Here is a 24,041-nt window from a genome sequence, read left to right on the forward strand (position 1 = left end):
CATTTACCTTGCGCAAACGTCACCTGTCATTTAATTAGTTCATGAATCCATCATCCACTGTTATCCAACACATTAGTTTAGACCAGGGGTTCTCAACGTTGTTTTGCTGGGGGGACCCCCCTGGAAATGCTTTGGCCATGTCCCGCGACACCTGCCCCGTCCCCCCTCCCCACCACCAATACAAACTGACTGCAAAAATAACCTTAATAATAGGGGAAAAATATGTCATAAATGAATACTGAAACCAGATATAATCATTAAGGAAAGTTTATGCATGCACCACGTACTAATGTAAACTCTTAATTTCCATTTTCCAGCCATTCATTTGCGAAAACAATTGTTATTTTTTTATTTATTTTTTAAAATAATTTGGGGACCCCCCCCCAAAATAATTTGGCAACACCTCGAGGGGTTCAGACAGAACATACATACTGTACTTGTACGGTAGGCTAGCAGGTCGACAAACAATGGGCCGTCCGTCACGACTGATATGCATCTAAGGTCGGTCATTCCTGTCATGTCAAGCCATGGCACTCAGCGTTGATCGGCAGGTTTTATTAGCGAGGTGCGGAAAAACTGTGGAATGTGTGAATGGCTATGCGGGCTCACGTGCATCTATATCTATAAATCCACCCACGTCTCCGTGCGTCTGTCTGTGTGTACGTCTGTAATGCATGTAACTCGAGAACGTAGTGACACACGTGTTCCACACCCCCACAGGGAGTGCAGTGCCCGGTGTCGAGTCGGTCGGACCCACGGTTGTCCAGAACCGCCACAAAAGGCCTCTTGCAGGGGCTCTGGACACTAGGGCCCCTGCCCACTGTGCCCAGGGTCCATATATGGAGCTGGCCTTTTCTGACATCACAACAGTCCATATTATTTAGGCATGCCTGACACAGAACTCCAGGAATAAAAAGGGACGGATACAGAAATCTCCATATATATGGGCATAAATGCAGACACGGACAGATGGGTTGGAACGGGTACTCTGACACGGGTATAACGGGTATTGCATTGCCGGGTGCGGGGCATATGGATCTCCAACTTCCATCGTTACCGACTCGGTGCTCCACAGCCGGGCACCGGTCTAGTCTTAACCCATTCTGGACGGGAACCCCCTTTTGGTGTTTTAACTAAGCATTATGTTATACTTTAGCTATTGAAAAATAGCAGATCTACAAGCTTGTAGCGCGCCACCGAGTGGCGCGCTACGAGCTTGTAGGTCTGCTATTTTTGAAAAATCGTGAAAATGCGGCACAAATCTTTGAATATATATTCTTTCAGAAGATTTTATTTTATTTATTTTTTTGACGTCAGGCCTAAAACTATCAGGGCGGCGCCCTGCATAGCCCTAGCGTACTGACACCTCACCCCTGGGACCATAGGAGGCCTTAGCTATGTTTCACCAGTTTCAATTGAAACGGGCCTCCACCCTCAGGGGGTTGACTGACGGCTGACGTTCAGTTGGAGCTTGGTCCAACTGAACGTCAGCCGTCAGTCAACCCCCGCCACTCTTGGCCCTCTCTATCTCGCTCACTCACTGCCTTGCTCTCTCCCACAATGTTAAGTTACACCTATTTCCTGTTAATAACCTGGGTAAAATGTGCAGCATTGGGAGGTAAAGGGGAGACACTTTAACTGTGAAGGGACGACAGGATGAGGAGAGGTGGTGTTGTAGCTAATTGTCAAGAGTAATGGCTGCGTGTGATATTGAACTGTCAAACTATTTGTATCAATACGGCTGTATCAACAAAATGTCATAGGTATATGGGGGCCTCATATTTGGTCTTGAAACGGGCCTCCAGATTCCTAAGGCCGCCCCTGCCTGGGACTGACACTGACTGTCTGTCTGTCTGTATCTTCTCTTCTCTCTCTAGGTTATCTGGGCTACACCAGCGGCTTCTCTCTGTCCTGCATGGTGTTTTTCCTCGGCGTGGTAAGTCTTGACTCCTCACCGTAATACTCGTTTTGTTCACAGATTAATCTGATCTTAGATCAGCGCTGCATGACTGACATCTCAATCCACGCCCTGACGTGACATGTGACACACACACACACACACACACACACACACACACACACACACACGAGAGAGTACACAGGGTTTCTTGTCTGCAACGTATACCGCACACACAACAACCTGGACATTCCTATCTTGGGCATGTCATGATGGGTGAACATTGCGATTGTTGTCAACTTGCAATATGAGCTTGTAGATCTGCCGTTTGGGAAACGGTGCTATAAGGAGAAAAATCTAAAATCTTCAATTTCACTTTATCTTCTGTCGTACAGTATCTGACTGCTAACATTCCCTCAGGTGATACAATCGTATATATAGCATGCTCTTATCTTGTTTTTTTTAATTATCTGGTATTCAAACGTTTCATTCAATCAGACTGTCAGTCTGTCAGCACGTGCTTTGGGAACGCCTGCCACGTTAACCAACCTTCCCCCCCTTAAAGCAAGTCTGGGCACATTTTAAAGGGAGCGTACGCTGTGGTATGCCCCCTACTTGAACTACCTCAAGGTCGTATACATCACACGTCATAGTGTTAGCGTTGCATGCTCATTCTGTCATTTTGTGAGTGTATTGTATGAATTGGCCAAACTCGTGTTTCCTACAAAATTCTGTAACAATCAAGGAGCATTGATAATCCTGTCCTGGACAAGGTTTGGAATTTATCAAGGGTCCTGGAAAAATATATGCATTTTAATAAAATTTAATAAAACCAACATCGTTTCGTCGTTTTCCGCCAAACGCGTTGCGTGATTGTAGCCTAATGTGTAACAGTACAGTGACAAAAAGAACAGATCTACAAGCTCACAATGTACTGCAGCGTGATCATATGCCCTAGAGAGGATAGGTGTTGTGGCAAAACATTTGACACACAACATTTGGAATGGAATTATGCTATTCTATATTCTATGCTTTATTGTTGCTACACTGCTTGTCTGTGGTCATTGCTGCACACAGGAGTAAGATAATAATTATTGATTGCGCTGATTGATTGTCATATAGAAGGCGTGCGCATGCATAAAGTGAGTGGCAAATTTAATTGCAAACTGAGTTTAACTGGTTTTGTATATATATCAGATAGGACTTTTCTGTTTGGATGTATGGGCTGTCAAGGCCAGAAAGTAATTTGTTTTGGCTTACAGGTCTATAAATAAATACTTTTTGAAAAGTCTATGGGAAAAATGAATGAGAAATTCTCTTCCGGGCCACTCGTCGTCATGAAAGGGGGCGGGACTGCGCCGCTGAAAATTGTGTTCAATATTCTGGAAAAGTCTTGTGTGTCGGTAAATGAATTATCCATTTTCCTTCCAGCTGATCTACAAGAAGACTAAACTGGCGTGTCCTCTGCCCTTCTTCTTCGACCACTATGCCAACCTCAGCGCCGCCAACGCCTCGGACTCGCTGGCGCCGCCCTACGGGCTGCACAACGCCACCGCGGCCACCCTCATGGACTTCAGCCGAGCGGCCATGTCTCCCGCCGACACGGGGAGCCACGATGGTTCTCACCACGCGGGCGTGCACGTGGAGCCACGGCCCTCCGACGAAGAGATGTGCACGCCCAAGTTCTTTGTCTTCAACTCCAAGGTGAGTCGACGGGTTTATTGGGGGGGGGGGGGGGGGGGAATCCATCTAAGAACCTTTTGGAAAAACGCCGATCTTCAAGCTCACAACTCGTGGTTGTGATTAGAGATTCTGCAGAGTGATTCTTCTACCACAGTTTTGGAGTAGTGCAGCCACTCCAATGCACAGCAATGTGTGTCCCTATGTCTGTCTGTCTATCCGCAGCCCTTATGACACGCACGCACGCACACACGCACGCACACACACACATAGAGAGGCCAAGGAGGAGGGCCAGTACAGTACAGTACAGTACAGTACAGTACAGTACAGTACAGTACAGTACAGTACAGTACAGTACAGTACAGTACAGTACAGTACCACTCATTTCTTACGGGTCTGATTTTTACTCTCACGTAAACTGATGTAAGCGCGAAGAGAGAGAGGCCAGCAGTCACATAGCAGTGAAATTAACCCATTTTGGGCGGGAACCCCTTTTGGTGTCAGCATCATGTTATGCTTTAGCTATTGGAAAAATAGCAGATCTACAAGCTCGTAGCGCGCCACCGAGTGGCACGCTACGAGCTTGTAGGTCTGCTATTTTTGGAAAAATCGAAGAACGACTGACACAGAAACAGAGCTTTTTCAGAAAACTGTCAGGATGTCGAAGACATTTTTAGAATCTGATCTATGAATAAACACAGGGTGTGGTTGTTGGCGTAGACTGTGGCTGTGTGTATCTGTGCATCTCTGCATGCATGTGTGTGCACGTTGGGAGGACGAGGAGGACAGATTAATGGCACTGTTAATAGTGCCGTAAACCTGTCTCTGCTGCAAACACGCATTTTTTTGTTCTTTTCTCTTTCGCTGGGAGTGGTCACTGAAAGAGATACCTTTCATTTCTAAACATACGTTGGGGTTTGTCTGTGTTCTTCAGGCCACTCTCAGACCACATTTTTACGATTTTTCAAAAATAGCAGACCTACAAGCTCGTAGCGCGCCACTCGGTGGCGCGCTATGAGCTTGTAGATCTGCTATTTTTCAATAGCAAAAGGGGTTCCCGCCCAAAATGGGTTAACCCATTTAGACATCGACGTCGAAATTCTGACAGTTTTCCGAAAAACCTCATGTCTCTATATCAGTGGTGCTCAATATTTCATGTCAAGGACCCCAGAAAATATGTCCCCCCCCCCCCCCCCCCCAGACGCAAAGATTTGAGTTAAAAACGTTCGCTCTGAAAGAATATATATTCAAAGATTTGCGCCCACATTTTCACGGTTTTTCAAAAATAGCTAAAGTATAACATAATGCTTTAAAACACCAAAAGGGGTTCCCGTTCAGAATGGGTTAAGGGGACATTTCACTTTCCCAAAAAACTGTTAGTCATTTCATCGTCTACTCAGGCTTACGTGAACACCTCAGACCGTCGATAGCCATACATGGAGAAGACTGGATCATCACCTAAATCTGCATGTTCTGTATGGAGACGGCCAGCAACTCTACATCTGACCTCAAACCCTTAGATCTCCATATATGGAGCTGACCTGTTCTGGCATTCCCATATGTTGATTCTTCCCTACCCGTCCTTCCTCTTCGATGTCTCCCTTTTGACTGATACCTGTCCTGTCAACAGGCCCGAAGATTCAGGCCCGGCCATACTAGCCTGGCTAATAAGCCAGACTCAAATCACACTGTCGTGTGGTATTTGAGTCTGGAGATGCTGTGTATGGATCTTGTTTCCCGGGGGGCGGGTTCAAACATTTTCTCTTTGACGCAATTGGTTAGAGCTACTGTCAGTCAAAGGTCTCAAGCATTGAACGTCACTGTACCAAAGCCCGCCCATATTGCATACCGTGTCCCGATTGGCCACACCAATTCTCTGGTGTAGGAAATGGGCGTACAATTGAGCCTCTCCAGACCGTAATCCGCCGGCAGGCACATTTCTTTTTGCCAACGGCTGATTCGGTCTGGCTTATTAGCCAGGCTACGGCCATACCTGGGGACCTCATCAAACCCTGTACACTCAAGACACTGCCCCCGCTGCCACCCTTAGATAGATAGATAGATAGATAGATACTTTATTTGTCCTTTCGGAAATTTGTCTTGTGCACAGCAATCATCAGGATACAGAAAACATATACAAACAAACAGATCACACAGTACATTGACAATAAAGAAACGATGCCAACAGAAGGCCACCAGTCATAGTTCCAAGAGGCATCACATCACACTTTATGCACGGAACTGAGATGGGGCCTGCATGTTCATAAGTCCTATACTTATAGGAACAAACGATCTTGAGACCCCAGCCTGCAGATCTCCATATATGGAGCTGACCTGTTCTGACATTCCATTATGTCGATCTGACCTCATCAAACCCCGCACACTCAAGACATGCTCCATATGGCCAGTTCAGATCAGCAGACCAGATGGTCCTGAAGATCCCTCCCACTCACCTGAAAACAAAAGGCGACCGGGCGTTCTCGGTCGCTGCACCCAGACTTTGGAACGCCCTGCCACTAGTTGTGAAAGCTGCACCTTCTATGGACATGTTTAAATCTCGTCTAAAACACACACATGTTCTCCCTGGCCCTTTAACACCACATGCCCCTCCCCACTTTTTAATCATGTGTTGCTGTGCTCTCCCATTCTACAGTCTTGTTCTGTACTTATTTTATTTTACTCGTGAAAAATGTTTTTTACTGTATCTTCTTGTGCTTTTTGCCTACTGTATATTTGTTGTTTGTTTTTTATGCTGTCCAGCACTTTGGTCAACCTTGGTTGTTTTAAATGTACTTATGGCCAGTACAGAATTAATTATTCATTATTATTACCTTATGGTGTTTGTGCTCTGTGTGTGTTTCAGACGGCGTACACCGTTCCCATCCTGGCCTTCGCCTTCGTCTGCCACCCTGAGGTGCTTCCCATCTACAGCGAGCTGAAGGAGTGAGTGCAGTGGAGCTCATTCATATTCATATTCATATTCATTCATATTTAATACTGAACTCATAGGAGTTCCGTTCATTCATAGGAGCTCGGGGCCTCGGGGCGGTGCTTTAACCCATTGAGACCTGCATCGAAATTTAAAAAAATGTCTTCAAAATCCTGACGGTTTTCTGAAAAAACTTATGTTTCTGTATCAGTGGTGCTCAATATTTCATATCAAGGACCCATGTAATGTAATATGCGGTTTTTGTACGGAACGGAAGGGGGGGGGTGAGGCTTTCAGAGTAAAAGCTGCCATATCTGCGCGGCTGCCGCGGCACCCCGAGCTGCTATTTTGAAAGAAATCCCGGTGCTGATTGTGTTAAAGTGGAACTGGGCAATAATTTGACTGAACGGTCGATAATCTTTAGTTTGCGTGTGCGTTCATATAGTCGCTCCCGGAAGAAGATGCAGAACGTGTCCAACCTGTCCATCCTGGGTATGCTGGTCATGTACATGCTGTCAGCGCTGTTCGGATACCTCACCTTCTACGGTAAGACAAGACACCTGCACGGGCACACACAACACTATAGACCTAGCCTTCTAAAGACACCTGCACGGGCACACACAACACTATAGACCTAGCCTTCTAAAGACACCTACACGGACACACACAACACTATAGACCTATCCTTCTAAAGACACCTACACGGACACACACAACACTATAGACCTAACCTTCTAAAGACACCTACACGGATACACACAACACTATAGACCTAACCTTCTAAAGACACCTGCACGGACACACACAACACTATAGACCTATCCTTCTAAAGACACCTGGACGGACACACACAACACTATAGACCTAGCCTTCTAAAGACACCTACATGGACACACACAACACTATAGACCTAACCTTCTAAAAACACCTGCACGGACACACACAACACTATAGACCTAGCCTTCTAAAGACACCTGCACGGACACACACAACACTATAGACCTAGCCTTCTAAAGACACCTACATGGACACACACAACACTATAGACCTAGCCTTCTAAAGACACCTACACGGACACACACAACACTATAGACCTAGCCTTCTACACAGCACTATAGACCTATCCTTCTAAAGACACCTACACGGACACACACAACACTATAGACCTAACCTTCTAAAGACACCTACACGGACACACACAACACTATAGACCTAACCTTCTAAAGACACCTACACGGACACACACAACACTATAGACCTAGCCTTCTAAAGACACCTACACGGACACACACAACACTATAGACCTAGCCTTCTAAAGACACCTACATGGACACACACAACACTATAGACCTAACCTTCTAAAGACACCTACACGGACACACACAACACTATAGACCTAACCTTCTAAAGACACCTACACGGACACACACAACACTATAGACCTAGCCTTCTAAAGACACCTACACGGACACACACAACACTATAGACCTAACCTTCTAAAGACACCTACACGGACACACACAACACTATAGACCTAACCTTCTAAAGACACCTACACGGACACACACAACACTATAGACCTATCCTTCTAAAAACACCTGGACGGACACACACAACACTATAGACCTAACCTTCTAAAGACACCTACACGGACACACACAACACTATAGACCTAACCTTCTAAAGACACCTACACGGACACACACAACACTATAGACCTAACCTTCTAAAGACACCTACATGGACACACAACACTATAGACCTAGCCTTCTAAAGACACCTACATGGACACACACAACACTATAGACCTAGCCTTCTAAAGACACCTGCACGGACACACACAACACTATAGACCTAACCTTCTAAAGACACCTACACGGACACACACAACACTATAGACCTAACCTTCTAAAGACACCTACACGGACACACACAACACTATAGACCTAGCCTTCTAAAGACACCTACACGGACACACACAACACTATAGACCTAACCTTCTAAAGACACCTACATGGACACACACAACACTATAGACCTATCCTTCTAAAGACACCTACATGGACACACACAACACTATAGACCTAACCTTCTAAAGACACCTACATGGACACACACAACACTATAGACCTAACCTTCTAAAGACACCTACATGGACACACACAACACTATAGACCTAGCCTTCTAAAGACACCTACACGGACACACACAACACTATAGACCTAACCTTCTAAAGACACCTGCACGGACACACACAACACTATAGACCTAGCCTTCTAAAGACACCTGCACGGACACACACAACACTATAGACCTAACCTTCTAAAGACACCTACATGGACACACACAACACTATAGACCTAACCTTCTAAAGACACCTACACGGACACACACAACACTATAGACCTAACCTTCTAAAGACACCTGCACGGACACACACAACACTATAGACCTAGCCTTCTAAAGACACCTACACGGACACACACAACACTATAGACCTAGCCTTCTAAAGACACCTACATGGACACACACAACACTATAGACCTAGCCTTCTAAAGACACCTACATGGACACACACAACACTATAGACCTAACCTTCTAAAGACACCTACACGGACACACACAACACTATAGACCTAACCTTCTAAAGACACCTACACGGACACACACAACACTATAGACCTAGCCTTCTAAAGACACCTACATGGACACACACAACACTATAGACCTAGCCTTCTAAAGACACCTACATGGACACACACAACACTATAGACCTATCCTTCTAAAGACACCTACATGGACACACACAACACTATAGACCTAGCCTTCTAAAGACACCTACATGGACACACACAACACTATAGACCTAACCTTCTAAAGACACCTACACGGACACACACAACACTATAGACCTAACCTTCTAAAGACACCTACACGGACACACACAACACTATAGACCTAGCCTTCTAAAGACACCTACACGGACACACACAACACTATAGACCTAACCTTCTAAAGACACCTACACGGACACACACAACACTATAGACCTAACCTTCTAAAGACACCTACACGGACACACACAACACTATAGACCTAGCCTTCTAAAGACACCTACACGGACACACACAACACTATAGACCTAACCTTCTAAAGACACCTACACGGACACCCACAACATTATTATACTTTAATTTGTTGATTTGATTTATTTAAGATGCAGAAACAGCACACAAAATATAAAATCACACCCGTGTGAAGTGAGTGGTGCAACTCCGTGTGGGGGTTCCTGGGGGGGGGGGGGGGGGTTCCAGACCCACAGGAACGCACCCAGGGTGCCGGCCCGGTTCCGGCCAGCCACCCCGTGTCCGAAACGGTAGAGAAATGACAGAGTTACCATGTGGGGGTCCCCAGGGGTGGGGAGGGGGGGAGTTCCAGACCCCCAGGAACGCGCACAGGGGGCCGGGCCGGTTCCGGCGTGCCGCCCCGCGTCTGAAACGGTTGAGAAATGACAAAGTTACCGTGTGGCGGTCCCTCTACTGTACCCTCTACTGTACTGTACTGTCACTGTACTGTACTGGCACACACGAAAGCATCATATATACAGTTAATATGTGCGTGTGTGTTTGTGTGTGCGTTAGGTTGCGCACAGGTGGTGAAAAACAACCATGCTGTTTCCGTGCTCATACCCAGACACCCAGCCACCCACCCACACACATAGCTCCGTAAGGGAGTTGTTGCACCACTCAAAAAGAAAACTGCCAAATACACTAATGATGATGATTATGATGATAATGATAATGATAATAATACAAAAAACACAAATCATTGAAACACAAATTGAGCTGCCAGAGCTCTGAATTCGATTGTAATGGTGGAATATGTCAAGCTGTCATGGTACCTCTCTCTCTCTCTCTCTCTTTCCTCCCCCGTGCAGACTTCGTGGAGGACGAGTTGCTCCACACCTTCACCAAACTGAAGGAGAAGGACACCATGCTGCTGTTGGTGCGCCTGGCCGTGCTGACGGCCGTCACCCTGACGGTGCCCATCGTGCTGTTCCCTGTGAGTACACCCGCTACATCAGTGGTTCCCAAACTTTTTCATGTCAAGGACCCCCAAATTGACACTAATTAACCCGCGGACCCCCATTTGAAAAAGATATGGCAGGGACCCCCATAAGAGAAGACTTTGACGACTCTAGCGGTGATTCTCAACCTGTTTAATTTCAAGGACCCCCAGTTTGTCATGCATTTGTCTACGGATCCCCATTTAATGGCATTTCTATCTCTGGGACCCCCAATTTATATTGTAAAATCAATGCTAATTTAACTCTGAGAGTGTACAAATGGAACCAAATGGACCCGTTAGGGTCCATTTGGTTCCATTTGTACATTCTCTGAGTTACAGAACCTTAAGGGTCCATTTGGTTCCATTTGTACATTCTCTGAGTTACAGACCCATAAGGGTCCATTTGGTTCCTAACTATCATTTAGCTGGGTCCCCCCTGGAACTCCCTCAAGTACCCCTGGGGGTCCCCGGACCCCACTTTGGGAACCACTGCTCTACATACTGTATCTACAGTCCGCAAATCGTAGACACGCACATGAAAATTGGTGTGGAAAGATTACAAAATAATTATTTTGAAGTCCAACAACTGGACGTCAATGGTTCACACATGGAAAGAAACAGAAACGCATACTGTTTGTTTTTTTAAGTCCACCGACCGGAAGTGAAGATTTTGCGTTGGTCTGAGTTGACACATCCAGTAGATTTCAGTGTGGTTATTGGTAAAGGTGTTTTTGTTTGCTATGTACAAGAGAAGAAAATTACGGAAATATTAACGCGAGTCTGCTTCTTAGCACGTACAGGAAATAGATGACGAAATTAAACAATGACCTGTTGCGTGGTATTGCGTACTAATGATAGTCCAGTGATGTTGTTTTGTGTTTAGAAGACAGCATTATGTTTGCACATAATGCAGTAAAGTTTGTCCGGCCGTTCTGTTGTTTAGTTATTTCTCCCACGTTGTGAGCTTGTAGATCTGCTTTTTTTTTTTTGCTGATTATTCGAGGGAGAGCGAGTGCATTTTCCAGCAGCGGCATCAGCCGTGGAGTCTCCGCCAATTGCCGACAACACCCGCGGCAGTGTCGGACCAACGCAGTGGAGTGACATAATCCCCCCTACCTTCCCCGGCAGGTGACGCCCTCCGTCTGATTGCCGTTGCCGGACAATGCACTCGCTCCTTCTGGAATATTCTCCCCCAGACTAGGGATGCTAGGGTATACTAGGGTGGTTAAAATGAGAAGCAGATCTTAATTTCGTGGCTGTCACACAGCATCAATATAGAATCTGAAAACGTCCATGCACATAAAATCTATTTTGGCCAGTCTACACAAACACCTTTGTATCCCACACACGCACGCACGCACGCACGCACTCACACTCGCGCGCGCACCACTTACACCTTGTTTTATGCAATGTCTGGCTGCTGCCTCGCAGAGCCAACGATTGACTCATAAAAATGACTTCTCACTCACTGGGCCTGATGGTTTCTGCGAAAGCACAACTTGCCACCTCGGGTCGTTCTGCTTACAGATGCCGTTTTGTGTTCAGTGCCGCGTCAGTGTGTTTTTTTATTGACGCAGATCTTTTTTTATGTTTTTGTGCCCCTGCTAAAGAACAGCCTGTTCAGTTGGCATTTCACTGGTGGCGTCATGAACACATGTGCAGCGCCCTGGTCGTTAAAGGGTCACACCTCTAGTAATCAGTGGCGGAAATAGTACTCAAACGTTTCCATTACAAGTAAAAGTCCGGAATTTACTTGAGTAAAAGTACAAAAGCATTGGCTTCAAAAATTGCCTTAAAGTACCAAAAGTAAAATTATTCTCATTGTGCAGAACACACACAATTGAACTGACTCTTGAGTGATTTTTGCAGCAGTGATGAGACGTTGTCGCACGCGCGCGCACGCACACGCACACACGCATTCATGACCATACATACATCCCGATATGGTCATGCGCTAAATTTGGCTCGGCTCTTGAGTGACATCAGAAGTGTCGAAATGGCTCCTGTCCACACAGGACGTGCCATGTAAGCTGACGCACGCGCACACACACACACGCACGCACACACACACACACACACACACACACACACACACACACACACACACACACACACACACACACACACACACACACACACACACACACACAGCAAAGCATTTGATAGAACTTTTTTTGCTCATGTAGGTGCAATAATGGACCACCAGAGGGCAGCAGCTCTGTTGAGAATGAGACACATGAGAGTTAATGCAGTGTTGGAAAGTAACTAATTACATTAACATAAGCACTGTACTTGGGTACAATTTTGAGGTATTTGTACTTTAGTTGAGTATTTCCAATTTCCAGTACTTTTACTTCAACTCCACTAGATCTCAGAGGCAAATATTGTACATTCACTCCACTACAATTATTTTATTTGAAAACCTTAGTTACTAGTTGATTATTATTTCAAAACATACATTAACCACATCAGCTATATATATTTCGGCCATTTGAAAATACCTGTAGCCAATCGACGTGACGCATTGTGAGCTTGTAGATCTGCTATTTTCAAAATATTTTTGTATACATTTTAAACTTGAGTAATGGGACATTCAGCACAATGAGTACTTTTACGTTTGGTACTTTAAGTACATTTTGATGCAGATGCTTTTGTATTTTTACTATGGTGAATTTCCACACTGCAGTATTGGTACTTTTACTTAAATAAAACGTGAAACAAGAAATGATCACATATTGATATTTGTCAGGTGAAAGAAGCGCTGTCTCCGTTGTGTTCTTGTCTCCGTTCGTTGTGCCCCCCCCTCCATATTATTATTATTATTTTATTAACGTTTGTGTGTCACAACCTCGCGGACGTGGTTCGCGTTCGTTTGCGGTTCAATGACATATGCGCATAACATTAGCTGCTGTTAGAGGCAAGCCTTGACTGTTCAGGTCGTTGTTTTGCTGAGCCAATCAGGACTAGTCCCATAGACTAGAGAGGCATGCCGTTGCTTAGAGGCGAGGCAACCAATCAGGACTCAGGACACGACTAGGAGCCAAAGTCGTCGTTAAATTTGAGTGAGACATAGGTCAGGTTTCACCCGACAAAAAACAACCCACTGAAAAAACATAATATGCAGGTTGTGGCAGGGCATGATGTGGCAGTGGTACAAACTAGCTAATGCGACGCGACACACACACACACACACACACACACACACACACACACACACACACACACACACACACACACTGCCCCTACTCCTACTCAAACATAATCACACTCTGTCTGTGTCTCTCTTCACCCTGCACAATGCTTCTTTATGGCTCGCAAATAAACAAGCAGACACATAGACTATTTATCTCATTCTCTCTATCTCACTCTCTCTCGCACGCACGCACGCATGCAAACACACACACACACACACACACACACACACACACACACACACACACACACACACACACACACACACACACACACACTCCTTGCTTTGTTCATAGGAATGCGAGGAGTGAATCCCACACACACACACACACACACACACACACACACACACACACTACTACTACCCAGTGGAAGTTTACAGGAGATAAACCCGGGCCAGACAATGGAAAAACCCTCACCCCTCTGCCTCCTGTTCTGACACAGAGAGGAGAGAGAGAGAGAGGGGGGGGTGGAGCGAGGGGGGGCATAGAGGGAGGGAGGGAGGGAGGGAGAGGGAAAGGGAGGGGGATTGCAGAGAGAGTGGTTGTGTGAGTGATGGGCAGTGGGAGTGGTGGGGGTGCGAGTTGACAGCAGTGTTGCCATGTCGGCTTATTTCACGCAACATTGCTGTTCCAAGGAACAGCAATGTCCGTGACTATGTTACTATGTTACTATGTTTAGAGTACCAGTAGGGGGAAAGGTGGTGCTGTTGTGCCAGAAACAGAGAGAGAGAGATAGTGCTGCACTGTTGCCTGCTAATTACACAGAGAGAGAGAGAGGCAGGGGGAGAGGGGAGTTGCACCACTCAGTTCACACGGGTGTGATTTTTTTGAGTTGCGGGAAAGAATGCTGCGGGTTGTTGCTGTTTTGGGGGAGGTTGAGGCTGGTTTTAAAAACGCTGTGGCTTCTTCTTTGGCAAATCTAACAAGCCGACATTTCTTTGATGTGTATGTTTCTATCTATAAATGCAGTGTGTGTGTGTGTGTGTGTGTGTGTGTGTGTGTGTGTGTGTGTGTGTGTGTGTGTGTGTGTGTGTGTGTGTGTGTGTGTGTGTGTGTGTGTGTGTGTGTGTGTGTGTGTGTGTGTGTGTGTGTGTGTGTGTGTGATTCCGTCTGATAGCCGGTTGTCCAGAACCAGCACAAAAGCCTCTGCCCGGGCTCTGGACCTGCAGGCCAGCTCCATAATATATGGAGCTGGCCTGTTCTGACATCACAATGATTGTTCCGACACCCACATAGACTCCCTAATTTGGGCATGCCTGACAAAGAACTCCATATATGGGCATTAACCCATTTTGGGCGGGAACCCCTTTTGGTGTTTTAAACATTATGTTATAGTTTAGCTATTGAAAAATAGCAGATCTACAAGCTCATAGCGCGCCACCGAGTGGCGCGCTACGAGCTTGTAGGTCTGCTATTTTTGAAAAATCGTGAAAATATTTATTTCAGAAAACTGGAGGATTTAGAAGATTTTTGTTTAATTTTGAGGTCAGGCCTAAATGGGTTAAAGGGACACAGACATAATAACTGGGCGTTTCCAACTTGCATCGTTCCAAGTGGGCCAGTGCCCAAACGGTCACCGCTCTGGTACTATAAATAAATAGCCATAGGTTTGGGGGAGTGTGAATCACATTGAGTGATAGAATGGGTCCAGTGTTGTGAGCTTCTATTTTCGGTGCGCGACATGAGTCAGACAGTACAGTACGGACCTCATGGGACTGTGACTGCATGTCACTGCTCGTCAGTTGGAAAGCATGTATGTTCAAAACTGTTTTAATAACATTTGACCGCGACATGAGTCAGACAGTACAGTACGGACCTCATGGGACTGTGACTGCATGTCACTGCTCGTCGGTTGGAAAGCATGTATGTTCAAAACCGTTTGAATAACATTTTTAACCCATTTTGACCTGAGATCAGATTCTAAAAATGTCTTCTACATCCTGACAGTTTTCTGAAAAAGCTATGTTTCGATGTCAGTCGTTCTTCGATTTTTCAAAAATAGCAGACCTACAAGCTCGTAGCGCGCCACTCGGTGGCGCGCTATGAGCTTGTAGATCTGCTATTTTTCAATAGCTAAAGCATAACATAATGCTAACACCAAAAGGGGTTCCCGCCCAGAATTCTCACGCACCACACACACATACAGCTGGTCTTCATAGGGCAGTGGTTTTCAACCAGTGGTCCTTGAGGGGGTTCCTGGTGGTCCCCAGCTAAAGGAGTTTTTGTAACCAAATGGTCCCTTATACAGTAGATCTTTAACTCTTGCTCTCAAGAGTTCAATTATTGTTAAACATCTGCATTTCTTACAATTTACAATTATTTACAATTTAGGCATTTAGCAGACGCTCTTAATCCAGAGCGATTTACATTAAGCAAGAACAAAAAGCATGGCAATACATCACATACATAAAAGTAGTTATCATGAAACATGCGTAAGCTAAGAACGTAACAGTGGAATATCTATATAATGAAACTATACATATATACTATACTATGCTATACATATGTACTATGAAGTGCTATGACTACATACAATGCAATTCTAGTGCTGTCTAAATAACATGCTATAAATCTGTATCAAATGCTATCTAAGTCTACAAAAAGTGCTATCTAAGGGGGTATATGGTAAGTTCTACGGGCCATGATGGAGTCTGAAAAGGTGGGTTTTCAGACTACGACGGAAGATTGGGAGTGATTTACTTAATTTACAAGAAGTCTACACAATTTTTTATTTTTGATCAACGTGTGCCTGTTATCTCTCCTGTGGTCACATCATGGATGCAGCATGGAATTGTGGACAAAGTCTTATCCAACGATGATGACACAATATTATTTCGTTTAATTCTCATCAAATGGTGGTCCGTGGCTCAGATGCAGAATGGACCTCGATGTGAAAACAAAAGGGTTGAAAACCATTGCACTATGGCGACAGGGCAAACCAGGCTTTGTGTGTTTTTGGCTCGCACACAAGCTTGAGGGAATTTGGACGCATTTAAGAGATCGGATCAAAAAAGGGGCCAGGCGGTCAGGTCGCACCCTGGCCCTGCCAAGTGTCTGAAACCCTGGATTCATGGAGACGTAGCATTTGAGCAGAGAGGCTCCCCGCGTGAGCCGCTCATTTGGCAGAGAAATGCCAGAGACCTTCAGACTGACAGAGATTTAACATTAGCCTCGTTTCTGAATGTCCTTGGCTCCAGAAGCAAGGGAGGTCATGTGTGTGTGTGCGTGCGTGCGTGAGTATGCGTTCGTGTGTATATGAGTATATGTGCGTGTCTTGCTCTTGTGCCTGCACACGTGATACTGTGTATACAGTACGCAGGCGTGTGCGTGTGTGTGTGTGTGTGTGTGTGTGTGTGTGTGTGTGTGTGTGTGTGTGTGTGTGTGTGTGTGTGTGTGTGTGTGTGTGTGTGTGTGTGTGTGTGTGTGTGTGTGTGTGTGTGTGTGTGTGTGTGTGTGCGCGCGTGTGTGCGCACGTGCAGATCCAAATCAAAGTCCATAATAATGGCGTTCGGGTCACACAGGACTTTGTCAGGATCTAGTCCATAATGAAAGGGCTTTACGTGAGCGTTCAAACCTGCCCTAGTTCTCATGGCTCAGTGAAAGGTGGGTTCTAAACCACAGGAGACCGGCTCAGATGCTCGGGGCTGGCTCAGGACACATCGCTGACTCGGTCATTAAACTGAGGAATCGTTGCGGCGCTCTTCCCCTGCGTTGTACAATGCACTTTTAATCTAGGTAGGTGCCGCGTTGCTAGACGACGTAAAATTCCTGCCCTTAAGAGGCGTAAGTTGTGCTCAGTTGCGCTTAACCCATTTTGGGCGGGAACCCCTTTTGGTGTTAGCATTATGTTATGCTTTAGCTATTGAAAAATCGAAGAACGACTTTTTCAGAAAACTAACTGTCTAGCATTTTTAGAATCTGATCTCAGGTCAAAATGGGTTAAAGGCAGTCAGCAAGTTCTTGGCCCGTTTAAAAGCGTCATTTATACTTTGCCTTGAATTAAATTAGACTTCAACTTTGTTTATAAAACCTCACACTATAATTACTAAACTGCATTGTCCACAGCTCAGTGGCCTTGTGGTTAGAGTGTCTGCCCTGAGACTGGGAGTCCGGGGTTTGATCCCCGGCCGGGTCATACCAAAGACCCAAAAATGGGCCACTCGGCATCAAGCGTTGGATTTGTTAAACATAATGCATTGCTTTAATTTACAAGAAGTCCACACAATTAGAGAATTAAATGTTGAAGAATTGTTCATTTTTATCACCGTTTGCCCGTTCTCTCTCCTAATGGTACCAACATCAATACAGCACGGGAATTGTGGACAAAATCTGATCCAACGACAACAAAATATTCTTTAGTTTTGGGACGGAGAGAGTAAACCTCATCAAATGGTGATGCGTGGCTCAAATGTCGACAAAAAAAAACAAAAAAAACACTGGTTTTAGGGAACCAACGGAATCTCACTTCTCGGTTTAACCCATTCTGGACGGGAACCCCTTTTGGTGTTTTAACTAAGCATTATGTTATACTTTAGCTATTGAAAAATAGCAGATCTACAAGCTCATAGCGCGCCACCGAGTGGCGCGCTACGAGCTTGTAGGTCTGCTATTTTTGAAAAATCGTAAAAATGCGGCACAAATCTTTGAATAGATATTCTTTCAGAACGTTTTTTTTTATTCAGGCCTAAATGGGCCGCTAACTGGCTCAACCTAGACGGGGCAGGGCATCTTAGAATCTTGCCAAATCCCCCCTGTCCCCCCTCCCCTACCCCCCCGCGCACCTACGCATATCTGCCAGAGGTCGTGGGCTCTGTGGCAGGCCCTTTGCCGAAGTGTGTAAATATCGCACGTTACCCTCCAAAGGCTCTGCGCACCAGTAGCAGCGGGGTGCCGAATAGCTTGGAGCTACGGGGAGAAATGTTGCACGCAGACTGCACTTTTCTTGAGCCCACTTCGTTATGCAACGGGTTTGCGGGGGGGGGGGGGGGGGGGGGGGGCTGGGCTGGCGGGGTCCGGCGTGGAAGAGATGGTGGAATTTATGTGTGGTTCTTCATTTGGAAGGTTGAAAATCATCGACCAAACGCTTCAAAGAAGCAGGGACATGCAGATAGGCAAAGAATAGATTGGGTTTGCACACCGCAGGAAAGGCTTTGTATACGCCAAGTTTTACACAGTGGTGGAAAATAACAAAGTACATTTACTTAAGTACTATACTATACTATACTTTTGAGGTATTTTTCTTTACTTTACTGTGGTATTTTACTTCTAGTCCACGACATGCAAAAAACTATGTCCAATCCACCATGAGATGAGAAAATGCCATTGTATGTTAAAAATAAAATAATAATATGAATTATAATGTGCACCATATGGATCGTAATGTACGCGTCTCATCTGCCCAGCCCTGTTTCGTCTTGAGGGAGGTCCGCTCGTTCATTCTGACAGTGCAGAAGATCCACTTAACAAGATTTGTCTTATTTTCCCCCCACTGTACCAGCAGGGTATCTGGGTGTAGAACCATTTGCACCCCCTCGTTGTTTCTTCAGTTAACCAATTTAGGCCTGACGTCGAAATTTAAAACATGTCTTCTAAATTCTGACAGTTTTCTGAAATACCTATGTTTGTCAGAGGTGCTCAATATTTCATGTCAAAGATCCCAAAAATATATGTAATTGGCCGCCGACCCCCATCTGAAAATATGTTATTCCAGGAACCCCTCAGAAGCAAAGATTTGAGTTAAAAACGTTAAAAAATTCTAAAATTTGCACCACATTTTCACAAATTTTCAAAAATAGCAGACCTACAAGCTCATAGCACGCCACTCGGTGGCGCGCTATGAGCTTGTAGATCTGCTATTTTTCAATAGCTAAAGTATAACAAAATGCTTAGTTAAAACACCAAAAGAGGTTCCCGCCCAGAATGGGTTCAAGTCTTGACTTGGAAAAGGAGCCCGTTGCAGTAATAATACAAAAGTTACAAAACATTGGATGTGGAGAAACTAAACTAATGCAGTCTCTCTTCTTCTTCTGCTTTACAGCTGTGTTTTCTTTAAACTGACACAAGCTTAGGCAGGCCTGTATAGTTGCCAACTTGTGCTGTCTGCCAATAAAAAAAAAACGGCTGTTCTTTGCTGGTCTGTTATGGACATAGAGCTGCGGAGTGAGCTCAACGACATGGTCTCGTTATCACGCGAAAAGAGGAAGCAATTGAGCGCCAGACGGCCGGGGCAGCTAGGGAGAAAATAGTCACTTTGCTTGAAATGATAATAGTGGCTTCTGGTAAAAAAGACACGCCTCCAGCCTTGGCGAGTGCAGGCTCCGCCCTCTTCTCACACAGCCTGGCTGATGCAAGCCCGTGGCTCTGTTGCACCGCTGGCCCGGGCCGCCGCGGGACTTTGTAATCACCACCCGTTGAGTTTCTGAATGGAGAATCCTTAATAACAAGCCCCGCCTCCTCCACATGCAGTTCCCTCAAAGGGCAGGGGAGGGGCTTTGGTTTCACCTGATACTCACGACCTTTCACCCAGTGGGGGCTTAGACACTCTGTGTGTGTGTGTGTGTGTGTGTGTGTGTGTGTGTGTGTGTGTGTGTGTGTGTGTGTGTGTGTGTGTGTGTGTGTGTGTGTGTGTGTGTGTGTGTGTGTGTGTGTGTGTGTGTGTGTGTGCATCAGCTGCACCTTAGCGTCTTAGCCGGTGGCCTACCTGTCTCACTCTCTTTGTGTATATACTCTGTCTGTCTGTCTGTCTGTCTGTCTGCCTGCCTGCCTGCCATTTTTTCACCCAGTGTCAATTATCTAATCATTATCTAATGTAATCCTGGGCGCTACACTTCCTCTGCCAACCTGGGGGGGCAGCGGACTGACCTCATGCTTCATTCTATGCATGAGGAGTCCAAGCTGCTTCTTTTCACCTGACAGGGGGGAGTTTCCCCGACCGGACGTAGCGCGAGTTATTCCGACCAGTTTTTTTGTGAGGGTACCTACCCTAGGGGGACACGGGGAGAACATACAAACGCTACACAGAAAGGGCCTTTCGCCAACCCCGCCTCGGGTATGGGCACTGATAATGACGCGGAGGAGAGAACACGCCCACAGCGTCCCCAGCGGGAATCGAACCCAGGACCTCTAGCTGTGAGGCGACAGCACTACCGACTGTGCCACCGTGCCCCGCCTCATACTGCACTTTTAACACCCTCCCCTCCTGTTCTAAATATGTCCTTCTCCAACACACTTTCTTTGTCTCAAGCTCTCTATCTCTGTGTGTCTGTCACTCTCTCCTCTTGTAAGCATGTGACACAATAGTCTGTGTGTGATTAATGTAGGAATTAGCCTTGGAGCGTTGATAATGACCTGTGGGCTGTGGTTGTCTCAAGAGACAAAGAACGGAGGACCAAAATAACTCGTTGCATTGAGCCACTCGGTGTGTCGTTTCTCTCCTTGAATGGGATTGTTGTCTGACAGCATTGGATGAGTGATTATTAGTAACTCCTCAGATCTATTGAAACCATCCTTTCCTCGCCATGACGGATATTATGACTGCAGTTACACCCAGATTTAGTTGTTCGCTTCACGGTCTGAAACGTTTACAGTGTGTGAGCCAAGCCGTACGAGGCTCATCATGTCTTATTGCTCTGTATACAGCAGTGATTCTCAAACCTTTTATTGTCAAAGAACCCCCAAATTGACACTTATTAGCCTGCAGACCCCCATTTGAAAAGATATGCCATTTTCTACATTTTTCTCAACCATTATTAATTTCGAGGAGCCCCATTTAATGGCATTTATATTGTAAAATAGTAAAAACAATGTTAATTTATAACCCATTTTGGGCGGGAACCCCTGTTGGTGTTTTAAGCATTATGTTATACTTTAGCTATTGAAAAATAGCAGATCTAAAAGCTCATAGCGCGCCACCGAGTGGCGCGCTACGAGCTTGTAGGTCTGCTATTTTTGAAAAATCGTTAAAATGTGGCGCAAATCATTGAATATATATTTCAGAGCGAACATTTTTAACTAAAATATTTGGTTCCACACAGATCCGTTCATACTAACGCAGGTGTATTTTGGTGTGGTTCCACACAGATCCGTTCATACTGACGTGGGTGTGTTTTGGTGTGGTTCCACACAGATCCGTTCATACTAACGCAGGTGTGTTTTGGTGTGGTTCCACACAGATCCATTCATACTGACGTGGGTGTGTTTTGGTGTGGTTCCACACAGATCCGTTCATACTAACGCAGGTGTGTTTTGGTGTGGTTCCACACAGATCCATTCATACTGACGCGGGTGTGTTTTGGTGTGGTTCCACACAGATCCATTCATACTGACGTGGGTGTGTGTTTTGGTGTGGTTCCACACAGATCCATTCATACTGACGTGGGTGTGTGTTTTGGTGTGGTTCCACACAGATCCACTCATACTGACGTGGGTGTGTGTTTTGGTGTGGTTCCACACAGATCCATTCATACTGACGCGGGTGTGTTTTGGTGTGGTTCCACACAGATCCATTCATACTGACGCGGGTGTGTTTTGGTGTGGTTCCACACAGATCCATTCATACTGACGTGGGTGTGTGTTTTGGTGTGGTTCCACACAGATCCATTCATACTGACGCGGGTGTGTTTTGGTGTGGTTCCACACAGATCCATTCATACCGACGTGGGTGTGTGTTTTGGTGTGGTTCCACACAGATCCACTCATACTGACGTGGGTGTGTGTTTGTGTGGTTCCACACAGATCCGTTCATACTGACGCGGGTGTGTTTTGGTGTGGTTCCACACAGATCCGTTCATACTGACGCGGGTGTGTTTTGGTGTGGTTCCACACAGATCCATTCATACTGACGTGGGTGTGTGTTTTGGTGTGGTTCCACACAGATCCGTTCATACTGACGCGGGTGTGTTTTGGTGTGGTTCCACACAGATCCATTCATACTGACTTTGGTGTGGTTCCACACAGATCCATTCATACTGACGCGGGTGTGTTTTGGTGTGGTTCCACACAGATCCATTCATACTGACGCGGGTGTGTTTTGGTGTGGTTCCACACAGATCCATTCATACTGACGTGGGTGTGTGTTTTGGTGTGGTTCCACACAGATCCACTCATACTGACGTGGGTGTGTGTTTGTGTGGTTCCACACAGATCCGTTCATACTGACGCGGGTGTGTTTTGGTGTGGTTCCACACAGATCCGCTCATACTGACGCGGGTGTGTTTTGGTGTGGTTCCACACAGATCCGTTCATACTGACGTGGGTGTGTTTTGGTGTGGTTCCACACAGATCCGTTCATACTGACGTGGGTGTGTGTTTTGGTGTGGTTCCACACAGATCCACTCATACTGACGCGGGTGTGTTTTGGTGTGGTTCCACAGATCCGTTCGTCCATCACCACGCTGCTGTTCAGCGGCCGTGACTTCAGCTGGACGCGCCACCTGCTCATCGCGGCCGCCATCCTGGCGTTCAACAACATGCTGGTCATCTTCGTTCCCACCATCCGGGACATCTTTGGCTTCATCGGTAAGTTAGTCTCCATCGCCGGAGGGTTTGGTTTGCGTCACACTATCCATTACGTTGTTGTTACACACAATCTATCCGTTACACATACACACACACACACACTACACAAAGGACCACAATGGAGTCATCCTTTTTGACAGATGAATATATTCATAATGCATTTTTGTCCATAAAGATGGGAAGGGAAGTAGGCCGTAGCTAGCTAAGTACTCAAAGAAACATGTTAGTGGTAAATGGTGCATTTATATGGCGCTTTTATTCCAAAGAGATTTACATTCACCCATTCACACACATACGCCTTTACATAGATTGTGCATTACATTCACCCATTTACACACACATTCATACACACACCGATGGCGGAGGACACCATGCAAGGCACCAACCTGCACATCGTCGGGGAGCAATTAGGGGTTCAGAGTTTTGCTCAAGCACACTTCGACACTAACTCTGGGGGAGCCCGGGTTCGAACTGCATGGGAACCTTGCTGTTCCCCCACCGGCCACTACCGGCTACTCACACATGGAAAACAGATAATATAGTGCGCTGTACTGATCTCACTGTGTGTTGATATTATTATGCCCAAGACCCCACACCCAGCAACATCGTCACCCCTATCCTTATAGAGCGTCGCAGTCCCGCTCCCTTTCATGACGACGCCAGGCCCAGGAAATGATTCCCAATGCATTTTCCCCATAGACATTTCAAAAAGTATTTATTTAACCCATTTTGACCTTTGATCAGATTCTAAAAATGT

General features: G+C 45.9%; 1 protein-coding gene across 1 annotated transcript in view; it reads left to right on the forward strand.

Annotated features, from left to right (window-relative positions):
- The window catches only part of slc38a4 (solute carrier family 38 member 4), a 78,470-nt gene that overhangs the window by 46,971 nt on the left and 7,458 nt on the right, over positions 1 to 24,041 (forward strand). The window contains exons 9-14 of the mRNA XM_079494680.1: positions 1,878 to 1,936; positions 3,329 to 3,601; positions 6,441 to 6,520; positions 6,952 to 7,052; positions 10,444 to 10,568; positions 23,140 to 23,284. Coding sequence (XP_079350806.1) covers positions 1,878 to 1,936; positions 3,329 to 3,601; positions 6,441 to 6,520; positions 6,952 to 7,052; positions 10,444 to 10,568; positions 23,140 to 23,284 — 783 coding nt within the window. The remainder of the gene's footprint in view (positions 1 to 1,877; positions 1,937 to 3,328; positions 3,602 to 6,440; positions 6,521 to 6,951; positions 7,053 to 10,443; positions 10,569 to 23,139; positions 23,285 to 24,041) is intronic.

The sequence above is a fragment of the Electrona antarctica genome (assembly GCF_951216825.1).
Source record: "Electrona antarctica genome assembly, chromosome: 23".
NCBI classification, from domain to species: Eukaryota; Metazoa; Chordata; class Actinopteri; order Myctophiformes; family Myctophidae; genus Electrona; species Electrona antarctica.